Source organism: Anguilla rostrata, chromosome 8, assembly GCF_018555375.3.
Source record: "Anguilla rostrata isolate EN2019 chromosome 8, ASM1855537v3, whole genome shotgun sequence".
NCBI classification, from domain to species: Eukaryota; Metazoa; Chordata; class Actinopteri; order Anguilliformes; family Anguillidae; genus Anguilla; species Anguilla rostrata.
Window position 1 is genome coordinate 42,951,744 of NC_057940.1, and position 14,666 is coordinate 42,966,409.

The 14,666-nt window shown below is 44.5% G+C and overlaps 2 protein-coding genes and 2 long non-coding RNA genes across 8 annotated transcripts in view; 1 reads left to right on the forward strand and 3 right to left on the reverse strand.

Moving 5' to 3' along the window:
• Window positions 1–14,666, reverse strand: part of LOC135261772 (class I histocompatibility antigen, F10 alpha chain-like) — a 43,559-nt gene that overhangs the window by 27,692 nt on the left and 1,201 nt on the right. The window lies entirely within an intron of this gene.
• Window positions 698–5,139, reverse strand: LOC135261777 (uncharacterized). Its single transcript, XR_010332026.1, has 3 exons — window positions 4,160–5,139; window positions 2,315–3,863; window positions 698–1,088 (listed from the first exon to the last, which is right to left on the reverse strand). It is a non-coding gene; the product is annotated as an uncharacterized LOC135261777 (long non-coding RNA).
• LOC135261776 (uncharacterized) overlaps window positions 3,715–14,666 on the forward strand; it is a 137,239-nt gene continuing 126,287 nt past the window's right edge. For all 4 annotated transcript variants that reach the window (XR_010332022.1, XR_010332024.1, XR_010332023.1 and 1 more), the window contains exon 1: window positions 3,715–3,848. This is a non-coding gene — a long non-coding RNA (uncharacterized LOC135261776). The remainder of the gene's footprint in view (window positions 3,849–14,666) is intronic.
• The window catches only part of LOC135261771 (uncharacterized), a 46,531-nt gene continuing 37,515 nt past the window's right edge, over window positions 5,651–14,666 (reverse strand). Inside the window, exons 7-11 of one of the 2 annotated variants that reach the window (XM_064348379.1) lie at window positions 14,104–14,364; window positions 10,884–11,153; window positions 6,632–6,943; window positions 5,925–6,020; window positions 5,651–5,735 (exon numbers count right to left, since the gene is read on the reverse strand). In XM_064348379.1, coding sequence (XP_064204449.1) covers window positions 5,941–6,020; window positions 6,632–6,943; window positions 10,884–11,153; window positions 14,104–14,364 — 923 coding nt within the window. In that variant the 3' untranslated portion in view covers window positions 5,651–5,735; window positions 5,925–5,940. Of the gene's footprint in view, window positions 5,736–5,766; window positions 6,021–6,631; window positions 6,944–10,883; window positions 11,154–14,103; window positions 14,365–14,666 lie in introns of those variants that run through there. The other variant, XM_064348377.1, reaches the window with a different exon arrangement.

Here is a 14,666-nt window from a genome sequence, read left to right on the forward strand (position 1 = left end):
ATGTTCTAGCCTCATGAGGTCATGTTACATATTCAAGTGTATAAAATTGTGTAAAAATTGCTTCTTTTTTATTCTTTTTTGAAGTTTTAGTTTTCTTTTCGAGGGGTCCCAAAATAGGCTGCAATTTTATAGTAATTATAAAGACTGTTGCCATGATACAATACAGTAAATATATCATCATGTAAATAGTGCATTTGCTAGGTAAACCTAATTCTAATTCAATACAGTACAGCAAAGTGTGTGAACCGTTATCACTTTGAGTGTTGTTGTTATTGTGTATGATACAATGCACATTTTACTGCATTGTCCTGCCAATAAGGTCCAGTTGGGCTGCACTCACAACCCAGGTTCCATCATGAGTCATACTGAACATTGTTAGAAGTGTTTTTTCATTTTCCTTATCAGTGCAGTTATGAGTTTTCCCAAAGTAGCATACTCTGTGCACTGCCTGAGCCCCAGAGAACAGGCCTGGAGACTGACTGACTGACTGACTGACTGACAGACAGACAGACAGACAGATAGACAGACTGACTGACTGACTGACTGACTGACGGACTGACTGACGGACTGATTGTGTATGAACCTGTTTGGTAAAGCGCCTGATCACAGCATCTCTCTCTCTCTCTCTCACTCCCTCCCTCTCTCTCCCTCCCTCTCTCTCCTTTCCTCCCCTCCCTCTTTCTCTCCCACTCTCAAATTCAAATTCAAATTGCTTTATTGGCAGGAAATACATATGTACATATTGCCAAAGCATCATGAATCAATTCAAAATACATATTTACAGTGGAATGGAAATACATATGTACATATTGCCAAAGCATCATGAATCAATTCAAAATACATATTTACAGTGGAATACTAATAACAGTTGAACATTCTATAAAATAAACAGAACAATAACAATATTAATGTTCAATCGGCACAAGCATTTAAAGAAAAAAATAAGATAAAATAAAAGAATAATAATAATAAAATAAAATAAATAAATAAATAGATAATTATATTTATGTAGGATGGTCACTCAGTGTCCCTCAGGTTATAGCAAGCTGAGACATATTGAGCCGCATTTGGGGCTGTTGGTCCTTGTCCTAAAAGGACTGCACATTTTTCATTCTTTGATAAAGAATGGAAGTTTTTTATAATTTCTGAAAATTTGTGGTAATATATTTTTCTTATATTTGTATATTTTGTACAGTTTAGGAGGAAGTGCATCTCTGTCTCATCCTCTCCTGTCATACAGTGACCACATATTCCTTTTTCTTTTGGTAACCATGAATTTTTGTGTCTGCCTTTTTCAATTTCAAGGGTGTGGTCACAGTCTGTATTTGGTCAGGATCCGTCTCTGCTTTGTACCTCTGACAGACAAGAGATACTCTGCTGGAGTATAGTCTTTTTCAGGGTTCGATAGCAATTTAGTCGCCTTTGCATTTTGGTTTCATTAGCTGCCGGTGAACAAACTGAACACGGGATGATGTAATGTGACGATTTCCATTGACCAATCAACGGTCTGCAGTATTGAATTGCAGCATGGATAGTACCTTTGGTACCCGCCCGAGAGCAGTAGCTAAAATCGGCACGGGAACTTGTGGCCCGGCACGGGTCAGGTGGCAGTGGAGAAAGCAAAACAAAGCGGGAGCACAGCACGGTGGTGGAGAAGCGCCATATGTGAGTGAGGAATGTTGGACGTTCTCCTACGTGGGGGGTTGTGTACCGCGGACACGTGTTCACAGAGAACAAAGGAACGAGATGGAGTATGAATGGAGGGGTTTTTGAATCTAGACAAAGCTAGTGAAAAACAATGGAGTATGAAGCGTACCAAACAGATACAGGGTAACTGAATAGTTATCTCTATTCGATAGAGATCAACATGCCATGTTATGACCGGTTAGTAATTAAAATAGATCACATGCAAGATATGTGTAGCACAGTGGGTAAGGAACTGGGCTTGTAACCAAAAGGTCGCAAGTTCGATTCCCAGGTAGGACACTGCCGTTGTACCCTTGAGCAAGGTACTTAACCGAAATTGCTTCAGTATATATCCAGCTGTATAAATGGATACAATGTAAAAATGCTATGTAAAAAGTTGTGTAAGTCGCTCTGGATAAGAGCGTCTGCTAAATGCCTGTAATGTAATGTAATATGTTCTGTGCCTGACATAAACTAACGCAGCGCAGCGGATGGCTTAAAGCCAACCAAACATACAGAATGTTCACATTAATATTAAAAGACAATAACAGTCACAGTTACGTACATCCAATAATAAATGTGGCTATTGGTCTGTCGCTAATTATAATAAGCCCAGAGTTACCCTTACTTGAGTGTCCTTTGGTCGCGTTGTTGGAAATGTTTCCTGGTTTCCAGTGCAAAGTCTGTGTGAGTTGTGGTGGAAAAGGGTAAGCCGTTAGCCCTTTTCGCATGGTTGGATCCAAAACACGCACCCTGATCCTTGTTCCTGGGACTTTCTCTGCAGGATGCATCGGATGTGCGTGGCTCTCCTGGTTCTTCGACCACCGCTAATCCAGAGAATGTAAAAATAAATGAATGAATATTCACCTACTGAATAAATGAATTGTCAATCAAGCCAGACTGTACTAAAAAGGGCGACAACGTCGTAAACAACAGGTGTGGTATTAAGCACAGCTATTTTGGAAGGTACCCAGGCATCACAAATGCGCGTGTATTTCACAAACGGATTGTCAAAAACAATATATGACCACTCAGACTCAAAAGGGACTTCTTTACGCTTAAAACCAATGGGAAGGTTGTATATTTATTCAATATTTAGTCCCAGATATTGACTGTAGAATGACATGGTATCATTTTTAAAAACTTCATTATTCAGTCAGCAGCGTTGTCACTGCTGTATTGGCATATCTTAGGGCTAATGTTGGATTTATCTTGTTGCTATGACGGAATACGATTTTTGAGTGGTGAAAGAATATTTTTATGAATGCCCAGATAGGCAATATAAATGTGGGTAACGGCGGATCTCCTCGCACAACTCTCATCAAAAAAAGCATCCATTAAATTTTGTTATCTGGAGCATGCGCAGTCGGCGCGCTTGCTATGCGTACAGTCCGCACGGTCACAAATTTAGGGCTGCGCGCGGCCGTCCGCATAGGTCCGTGCGGACCCTGTGTGATATATATTAAAACTACCGCAGCATGGTGGATGGCCTAGGAGCCAACCACAAGAGAACGGTAACACATGGAATGTTTATTAATCATTAAAACACAATAACCATTAGCACTGTCATGTACATTCAATCATAAATGTTGTTACATTTAGTCCGTCGCCAATTTTGCTATATGCCCAAAATTATAGCCTTACTTGAGTCCTTGATATTGGTTCCGTTGTTGGAATGCTTCCTGATTTCCAGTACAAAATATTTAGGAGTTGTAGTGGAAAAGGGGAAGCTGTTCACCCTTTTCTTCTGTTCCAAGACACGCAGCTTGATCCTTCTCACAGGCCGCTTGCCTCGTGGGACTTGCTTTGCAGGTTACGTCCATCATGCGTGGCTTTCCGAGTTCTTCGACCACCGCTAATTTCATAGCAACACTAATGCAATTCCTCATGAAGGCTAGTTGTGGTCAGAGTTCTGCCATGATTGAGTTGTGACTGCCTTTTTTTTTAAAGCCATCAAGTTTTTCTTTTCTGAGATCCAGTTTTGTGTTTATAAGGCACTTTGATTCATTTCTTTGTAGCTAGGACTCCTTGTGGAGCCAGAACTCCAACAGCTGCAGGAAAGGCCAGTGAGGTAGAGACTGCAGGTTGGTTGGGGTTCACTGAATCAGTGTCAGTGGCTGCAGGTTGGGTGGAGTTCTCTGAATCAGTGTCAGTGGATGCAGGTTGGGTGGAGTTCGCTGAACAGGTTGCACAGGATGCAATAAGAAACTCAGTCAGAACCCCAGTTCAGCACAGCTCAGCTTATATCACACACTCAGACTCATGTCACACACTTAGCTCATATCACACACTCAGCTCATATCACACACTCAGACTCATATCACACACTCAGACTCATATCACACACTCATTTTACATGTTTAATCTTATTCTACAACCAACCAGCTCACTATGACTGACTCAATTATTCTATGCATGTCGAGAGTTGAATTAATGTACACATTTTATTTAACGTTACCTCAGTAAGTCTTACCTCTCTGACCGTTCCTTCCAGGTTGCCTGGGCGGGTAAGGTATCACCACCCCGTACCCTCACCACTGGAGTTCCCCAGGGCTCAGTCCTCGGTCCCCTTCTCTTCTCCTTGTACACCAGATCCCTTGGCCCTGTAATATCTGCCCATAGCTTGTCCTATCACTCCTATGCCGACGACACGCAACTCTTTCTCTCCTTCTCCCCATCGGACACACAGGTCCCTGCCCGCATCTCCGCTTGCCTGAGGTACATTCAGAGCTGGATGGACAATCACCACCTGAAGCTCAACCCGGGAAAGACGGAGCTAATCTTTATTCCTGCTCTATCCTCTCCCCTCCTCGACTTTTCCATTTCCCTAGGGGACACCGTAGTGACATCATCACCCTCCGCCAAGAATCTCAGAGTGGTGATGGACAACAGGCTGTCCCTCTCCAACAACATTGCAGCAGTAACCCGGGCATGCAGATTTTTCCTGTACAACATCCACAGAATCCGCCCCTTTCTCACCACCTACTCAACCCAGCTCCTGGTCCAAGCAATGGTTCTATCCCGCCTGGACTACTGCAACTCTCTTCTGGCTGGACTACCGGCATCTGCCACCAGACCCCTGCAACTCATTCAGAATGCTGCGGCTCGTCTGGTCTTCAACCTCCCCAGACACTCCCACGTAACTCCCCTGCACACTACCCTCCACTGGCTGCCTGTTATAGCTCGCATCAAATTTAAAACATTGGTCCTAGCATACCAGGCAGTCAAGGGATCAGCCCCAGCAACCTCCACAAGATATTCAAACCCTACATGCCAGCCAGATCCCTCCGTTCTGCTACCTCAGGACGCCTAGCACCTCCCCCTCTTCGCACCTGCACTTCCAGAACACATCTCCTGTCTGTTCTGGCCCCACGATGGTGGAATGACCTCCCTGTGGAGGTCAGAACAGCTGAGACACTGACCCATTTCAAACGACGACAGAAGACTCACCTCTTCAGGCTGCACCTCTCCCCATCCCTCCCTTCCCCCCTGTAAATGACTAAACTTAGGGTTGTAACTAGGCAGCTGTTTCGTAGGTGACTTAGGTGCATTAACTGTCTTAACAACTACTTGTATTTTTTCCATAGATTGCGTTGTTGCCGTTCTCGTTGTTAGTGTTAATCAGTTTAACCATCAGGGTCCAAGTTGAACTATGCGGTTGTTCCCTGCACTTGGACCGGTACTTCTCTCTAGGGGTTTCGTCATACTTGGTCCTGGTTATGGTTATACACTTTGTTGTACGTCGCTCTGGATAAGAGCGTCTGCCAAATGCCTGTAATGTAATGTAATGTAACATGCATTTCAGCCAATTAAAAACTACATCAGGATTCCAGAACTGATGAAGATACAGACATTCAGCCAAACACGAATGCACGCGTACGTGCACACACACACACACACAGACAAGGAACAGCACTGCAACACAGTAGACATATGAACAGGAGTAATTACAGTCTGAACCCTGGGTATCTGTACTTGATTATAATGACATTCATAAGCATTGAGTAAAGAATAGGAGTAAATATACTCACTTCTAGTCATCTCATAGTCTGAAATTGAGACACAGAGTGTTAGAATCATACATACAGCATGTCTGACTGTCACAGTGAAACTATTAAACTGTGAAATGTTTCAGTGTGCCAGCTTTATTAAGTTACTGCGCTTAAGGTGTGCCAGTGGGTCTGTGTCTGTTACTCAGTCTCAGTGTGTCAGTGTGCCTGTGTGTCAGTGACTCTCACCTGAGTTTCTCTTCTTCTAAATGACGATAGCGATGACAGCGAGGGCGAGGATGAAAACGGCCAGCACACATGATGACGCCGATGATGACGCCCTTCCTGCCGTCAGGATTGAAGGTACGCAGTGCAGTCAGAGGGAATCACATTAAACACACACATAAACACACACACATGCATGTACATGCATACACACATACACACATATGCACACACACATAAACACATACAACAAACATGCAATTCTTGATTAATACATTACATATTTCACATCTTCTATCATGAACTTGTGTCTAAACCATCCCTGACTATTTGTGCTAATCAGTGGAGAGTGTAGTGATTATACAGCTCACAGTATAGTGTAATAAGAGCCAGAGGTCCTACAGAGTGAAGCACAGTGTGTTTGGGCTAAACCTGTCAGTGAATTTGTCCTGTTTGTGGCGTCAGCAGGGGTGGGGGTAAGGAAGTATATAGCAGGTCCAGGGGGCCCCTTCAGATGGAGTGTGTGGGCATGTGTGTTCAGGGGGGGTTCTTTCTTACATTGTTTTTCTGCACAAATTATTTCTAGATCAATTCCTGAATCAGTTTGATTATCAGTAATGTGATCCTACATCGCTCCCTTCCCTCTCTCCCTCTCTCTCTCTTCTCTCTCTCTCCCTCTCACTCCCTACCGCTCTCTCTCTCTCCCCCTCTCCTCTCTCTCTCTCACTCACTCTTGATATCGCTGTTCCTCTTGATGTTCTCCTCTCTGACAGGCAGAATGATGCCCTGTTTCAGGCTCTTGTGCTGTACAGTACAGGTGTAATTCTGGCTCTTCCAGTCCTCAGGCTTCACTCTCAGGTGAGATGTGGTCTGGAAAGTTCCGTCCTCGTTGGGCACCGTCCCCCCCAGCTCTACATCCACATTCAGGTCCTCTCCGTTTCTCTGCCAGGTTACCATGATGTCACGGGGGTAGAATCCGGTCAAATGACAGGTAACAACAGGAGAGGAGGAGTCCTTCTGCAGCAGAGAGACCTCAGGAGCAACTGAGAGAGAGAGAGAGAGAGAGAGAGGGAATAGAGGGTGGGAGATAGAGGGATTGTTCAATCTAATTTACACTGGCAGTGGGCAAACATCAATTACAATACTCAGTCAATACAGCTAAGCCATTGTTCCTTTTTATTCCCCAACAAACAAAATTTCATCAGCATTGCACGACCATTCAAAATTAAAAATCGCCATAAAAAGTCAACTACCCATCATCACCAAGCTGGTGCAGTTTTTCCAAAAGTCTCATCCAGAAAATCATCATCTCCAGCAACGAGTAAAGCTGCTCTTCGGTTATCTGAGAACCAAGTTTAGACATACTTAAAATATCAGAAATAGCATCCTGGTGCTTCTTTTCTTCACCATCGTTAACTTCTAACAGTAAGTCCACAGACAGAAAACAAATCAGTCTTTGTCCTCAGTTTGATACTCATCTCTGGATTGGCTATGTAAGGTTCAATTTTGACTGTCCGTGGATTTTGATCCTTGTCTGCTTTCTGGTAGAGTCGTAAAGATCAGAAGGCTGTAAACACAGCTGAAAAGACTACTAACCCACAATCTGAAGATTGCTGTGGGACAGTCTCGCAACCTTTTTACCCAACCAATACTTGTGGCCTACAGGAATGAGGATAAACAGTTTACCAGGACAGTGTCTGTTTTCATGTCGTAAAAGCACCCACAGGCCCCGTTGGGTCAGATGGGAACCTGGTTGACCATTACCCACAACTGGATGGCTGTTGCCTGTGCCCTGTTAGTCAAGGTGTGTCGGATGGGCCTGGATAGGCATTTGTTTTTATATGATACTGAGTAGAATGAACTTGGCAGGACTCACTCCTTTTTATGGAGCAGTCTTACAGGTGTGGCAGATATTTTCTGTGTCAAGGGAAAACATCGCTACCCCTGGTTTTTGGACCCTTGAGGAGCCTTTGTTTCTTAATCCATTACTCCATGATATCGGTACACTTGATTCACTAACAGTGCGATCTAGCCTGGTGGAGGCCGGCATTTCCAAGATCCGTTATCTACGGACGGCTGATGGGTTGCTGGCAGCGGAACAGGTGGCAGCCCTGGCGGGCTTTAAATCTGTCAGAGGACGCTGGAAGAACTTGGCACCTCACTGCCCAGACCCATGCAGGACTATCTAGGCCTCCCATTAAAAGTATTGATATCAAAATTACACCATGTTACAAGAAACAATATTGGCTATCTTACCTCAAAAATTAAACAAGCTGTATTTCCAAAGCTATGCTACCCAATGTTTCTTAAATTGTTTAAAGTAATTTGGCCCAGAAAAGAGCCATACCTTTTATCGAGCATTTAAAAAATAGGCCATAGAACTCACTATAATATTTAAGGCTCTAAAAACTAAAGAGGTCAGCCAAGCAAAGTATCCCCTCAGTCAGCTGGTGCTGAACCTCTCTAAACTAACCAATACTAGCACAAATTAGCTTCAGGTCAGCACTGCTTCACAGCTGCCAATGAGAGTCAACCAAACTATGAAACAAATCAAAAGCATATATTTGGAACACTGGAAGACCAGTGCCAAATCCCAAAATAAACAGAATTGTTATCAGTCCCTAAACAGAGAATACACACAGGCAGATTATCTCCTGATCCTGACCAAGTACAGGCTCAGTGACCACACCTTAGCAACTGAAAATGGTAGACATAAAAAGTCCTAGTTTCCCAAAGAGGGATGTTTATGTGGTCACTGTAAGACAGGAGAGGTACAGACAGAGACCAGGGGATCTCAAACTCAGTCCTGTGTATGCTGGTTTTCATTCCAACCTCAACTGCAACCCCAGAACTTTAACAAGCAAATTTTTCATGTTTTAGAGCTGGGGGTCCCAGTCTTATCCAGAAAGGGCCAGTGTGGGTGCACACACCTGATTCTACTAATCAACCACTAGAGCCTTTGCTAAGAACCTTGATTCAATGTGTAAATGTTATAATTACAGTTATATGAAATTATTTCAGTAATTTATATATACATATCTTATACATATTTTTAGCTGCGACTATAGCTCTGTGTGTCGGTCGGTCGGTTGTTCGGTCAGTCCACAAAAAGTGTCCCACCCCGTAGCGGCCATAGTTTTCGCCCCAGGAGGCTGAAATTTGGCATGGACGTTGGCCATGACCGAAGGTAGAGCTGAGTAAGTTTCATTACATTATTACATTATTGTGGCACATGAGTAAAGCATTGAATATCAAAAGGGGGCATTAGAAATCAATCAACTGTTTTATTTCCAATCATGTTCCCAAATACATGTCTTTTTATCATTGAACACAAGCCTGTCTCTTAGCCTAAAATGTGACCATAACAGTTAAAAAAAAAATTATTTAACATAAGCTTATCTTTAAAGCACTAATGTGGCCATAGCAGTCCTTTTAATCTATTTAACATACTATTTACATGCGTAACTAATGCATTGGCCGGTTGGAATTGTGCAACACAGGGTGTCAGAGGGGTGCGTTTGTAAATTCACTCCGGTGGTGTCAGTGCTCTCTTGTCGTTTAGAAATTAGGGCTGCTCTCAGAGCCACACCGACCGCTCCAGCTGAAGGGCCGGTTTGTCAGAGTGTCTGAACCCCATAATGGCTGACAGTGTGGCAAAATGCGACAGTTGGGTTATTTGGCAATATAGGTACAGTTATTCAACACGCAGCAACTTACAGTAACATCGGTACATCAATTAATTAACATATATATATAAACATTACATTAACATTATAGGCATTTAGGAGACGCTCTTATCCAGAGCGACTTACACAACTTTTACATTGTATCCATTTATACAGCTGGATATACTATACTGAAGCAGTGAAGGTTAAGTACCTTGCTCAAGGGTACAACGACAGTGTCCTTACCCAGGAATTGAACCTACGACCTTTTGGTTACAAGCCCACTGTGCTACACTCCGTCCTCACATATATATAACTCACATATATTGCAATGGCAATATTTACTGCATGCATTTGTTATGCGCTCTTAGTTATTATATTTTGCTGAAATGAATTTTGTAGTAATTTATCTTCTTTTCTCCAGTAGGAGTCTCTTTCTCTGCAGGCTGCAGCGGTAGAATGCACGGTGCGCGCACAGGCGTGTGCACTGGTCGCTTCCGGGTGTAAAATAATTAGCTCCCCTATAAAAGATGGCGATCTGGGGCAGAAGGAGCTCACTCTCGTTGTTCCTATAGGCACGCTACATGGCAGCACGCTGCAACCCTTGTGTTCTGTTCCTTTGTTTAACTCAGTTATAATTGATCTTCACTTTCTACCTTGATCCAAATATCATGTCCAAATACCTGGTAGACTGTGTGGTTAGTGATTTCTTTTGCACTTTTTTTGTTTTAGCTACTCAGGGTAGGGTAGCAGCAGACCAGAAGACTCACTTACCCTTTCTCCCCTTTAATTTGTTCTTTCTCTTATCCCATCCTCGACACAAGTGAGGGCAGAAGTTATCCTATTCAGACAGCTCAGTCTGGTTCTGGAATGTGAGTGTTAGGCTAGACCTGCTGGCTCTGCCCTGTCTACCTGTTTGTATGTGGGTTTGTATTGTATTGGGTTTGTTTTCGTGTCGTTTAATACATATACATTGTGGTGTTTTAAATGTGTTTGGTTTTTGTGCTGACAGTCGGTTATAGTAACTCGGCAGTCTTGGGCCATAACAGCATTTCATGCCAATAAAGCATATTTAACAGATTTGAAATTGTGTGTGTGTGTGAGTGAGTGAGTAAGTGTGAGAGAGAGAGAGAGAGAGAGAGAGAGAGAGAGAGAGAGAGAGTATCAAGGGTGTAAGAGGGTCAGGGACAGTGTGAGGCATGTGAAACCCATTCAAACTCTCAAAGTCTCTTTTTTCTACATAGAGATTGCAGATGCTAATTGATCTGTGCATAATGTGCTATTCCTGAACAGTCTGAGCAGCAGAGTTGTGATGTACCTGTCCTCTCCAGAGTGCTCCTGTAGCTCACATACTTCTTCAGCGACTCAACGCAGATGTGGGTCTGGTAGTACTTGCAATTCTCAAGCTCAACTGGATTCCATTTCACTGCACTGATAAACTGCTGCTGTGCAGGTAGAATGAAAGTCCAGTTTTTCATTTCATCAGTGAGGAAGTATTTCCCGTCGTATTCATAACGTTCAATCACTCCTGTGTCCCCGGTCTCATCATTCCACTGACAGCCAACAATCCACTCGAGAATGTGCTTACCTGAAGACAGAAAACACACACTGTCACTGCGCATATCCCACACACACACACACACACTGTCACTGTGCAAACCCCCCCCCACACACACACACACACACACTGTCACTACGCACATCCCACACACACGCACAGACCGTCATTGAGCACATCCCACACACACACACACTGTCACTGCGCACATCCCACACACATACACACTGTCACTGTGCCCATGCCACACACACAGACACACACAGTCACTGCGCACATCCCACACACACACACACACACACACACACACAGTCACTGTGCACATCCCCCATACACACTGTCACTGGGCACATCCCACACACACACACACTGTCACAAAGCACATCCAACACACAAAAACAGACCGTCATTGAGCACATCCCACACACAAACACACACACACACAGTCACTGAGCACATCCACACACACACACACACACACACACACACACACACACACACACACTGTCACTACAGACATCCCACACACACACACACACACACACCGTCATTGAGCACATCCCACACACACATGCACACACACACACAGTTACTGAGCACATCCCACTCACACACACACTGTCACTGCGCACATCCCACATACATACACACTGTCACTGTGCCCATGCCACACACATAGACACAGACAGTCACTGCGCACATCCCACACACACACACACACACACAGTCACTGTGCACATCCCCCATACACACTGTCACTGCGCACATCCCCCCACACACACACACACACAGTAACTGCGCACATCCCACACACACACACTGTCACTGAGCACGTCACACACACATACACGTGGTCAGTGAAAACATCCCACACACACATACTGTCACTGAGCACGTCACACACACACACACAGGCAGTGAAAACATCCCACACACACACACACTGTCACTGAGCACGTCACACACACACACACACACACACAGGCAGTGAAAACATCCCACAAAAACACACACACACACACACACACACACACACACACGGCCACTGCACAAATCCCATGCACACACACACACACTGTCACTGAGCACGTCACACACACATACGGTCAGTGAAAACATCCCACACACACACACACACACACAGTCACTGCGCACATCCCACACACACACACTCACACACTATCACTGTGCACATCCCCCCCACACACACACAAACAGACACACTGTCACTACGCACATCGCACACATACACACACACACACTGTCACTGCACACATCCCACACACATACACACACCGTCATTGAGCACATCCCACACAAAGACACACACACACACACACACCGTCACTGAGCACATCCCACACACACTGTCACTGCGCACATCGCACACACACACACACACACACACACTGTCACTGGGCACATCCCACACACACACACACACACACCGTCATTGAGCACATCCCACACACACATGCACACACACACACAGTTACTGAGCACATCCCACACACACACACACACAGTCACTGAGCACATCCCACACACACACACACACACACACACACTGTCACTACAGACATCCCACACACACACGCACACACACACAGTTACTGAGCACATCCCACAACCACACACACACACACGTTTGCATTGCTATACTTGTGAAGACTTCCCATTGACTTACATTTATTCCGTAACCTCTAACCCTAACCATAACCCTAACCCCAACCACTACATGCCTAACCTTAACCGTAACCTTAACCTAATTGTAACCCTAACCTTAACCCTAAGTCCTAAACCTAAAACAGCCTCTTGAACTTGTGGTGACCAGCAGAAAGTCCCCACCTTGCGTAGTTTTCCTCATCTTTCTATCCTTGTGGGGACATTTGGTTCTCACAAAGATAGTAAAACATGCCCACTGTCACTGAGCACATCCCACACACACACACACACACACACACACACACAGTCACTGTGCACAGCCCACACACACATGGACACACACACATACAATCACTAAGCACATCCCACACACGCACATACACACTGAGCACATCCCTGACACACACACACTGTCACTGTGTACATTCCACACTCACACACACACACACGGTCAGTGAAAACATCCCACACACACACACATGCACACACACTGAGCACATCCCTGACACACACACACACACACAGTCACTGAGCACATCACACACACACTGTCACTGCATACATCCCACACATACACACACTGTCACTGCACACACCTCACACAGACACACTGTTACTGAGCACATCCAACACACACACACACTGTTACTGAGCACAGGTCACACACACACAAACACACACTGTAACTGTGCACAACCCCCCCCCCCCCCCCCCCCCCCACACACACACACACACACAGTTACACTGATCCCACTGATACTACAGCATTAAGCTCTGATCCCACTGAGACTACAGCGTTAAGCTCTGATCCCACTGAGACTACAGCATTAAGCTCTGATCCCACTGAGACTACAGCATTAAGCTCTGATCCCACTGAGACTACAGCATTAAGCTCTGATCCCACTGAGACTACAGCATTAAGCTCTGATCCCACTGAGACTACAGCATTAAGCTCTGATCCCACTGAGACTACAGCATTAAACTCTGATCCCACTGAGATTACAGTATTACGATCTGACCTCACTGTGACTACAGCATTAAGCTCTGATCCCACTGAGACTACAGCATTAAGGTCTGACCACCTCAGAGAGAATTACCCTGTTTATTACACAGTTAATTACCTTATACAACAATATACTTTCAGACATCAAGCTATGGGGTCAGTATGTGTGTATACAGATGTTGTGTGTGTGTGTGTGTGTGTGTGTGTGTGTACTGTATGCATGTGTCTATTTGCATGTGTTAAGGAGTCTGAATTTGTGAGCAGGTATATGTATCCATATGTGTATTTTAATGAGTGTGTGTCTGTGCTCACCATGAGTTGACCTGAAATGCTGCATTGCAATTCCAATATTGTCTTTGAAGATCTGACGTGCATAGAGTGCTTTCTGAGTCTGTTTGTCCCAGTACTGCTTGTCCACTGATATTTCCCTCCACTCAGTCTGGGGGATCATCCTCCTGATGTTGCTGTCATAGTGCACAAACTGCTCATCATTCACCAAACCCCTGATGATGAACTCTGGGGAGTCAGTATCCCCAGTGACAACAGTGTAGTTGTACTTCAGAGAGTGAGAGGCTGTGGACACAAACACACCTAATAAATTATAGTATTTAACAGACACGCTTACCTAAACAGCATCAGACTGACAGCATTTTCTTAAAAATTCATTTACCCAGTTGGACATTTAGGAAATCTTGTGATCACTATCAAGTTCAGAATAAAAAAGGAATACAGAGACAATTTAAGAACTGAAGACTTCTGCATTCCAAAAGCACAAATTATACTTAGGACGGAGTGTGGCACAGTGGGTAAGGAACTGCGCTTGTAACTGAAAGGTTTCAGGTTCGATTCCCGGGTAAGGACACTGCCGTTGTACC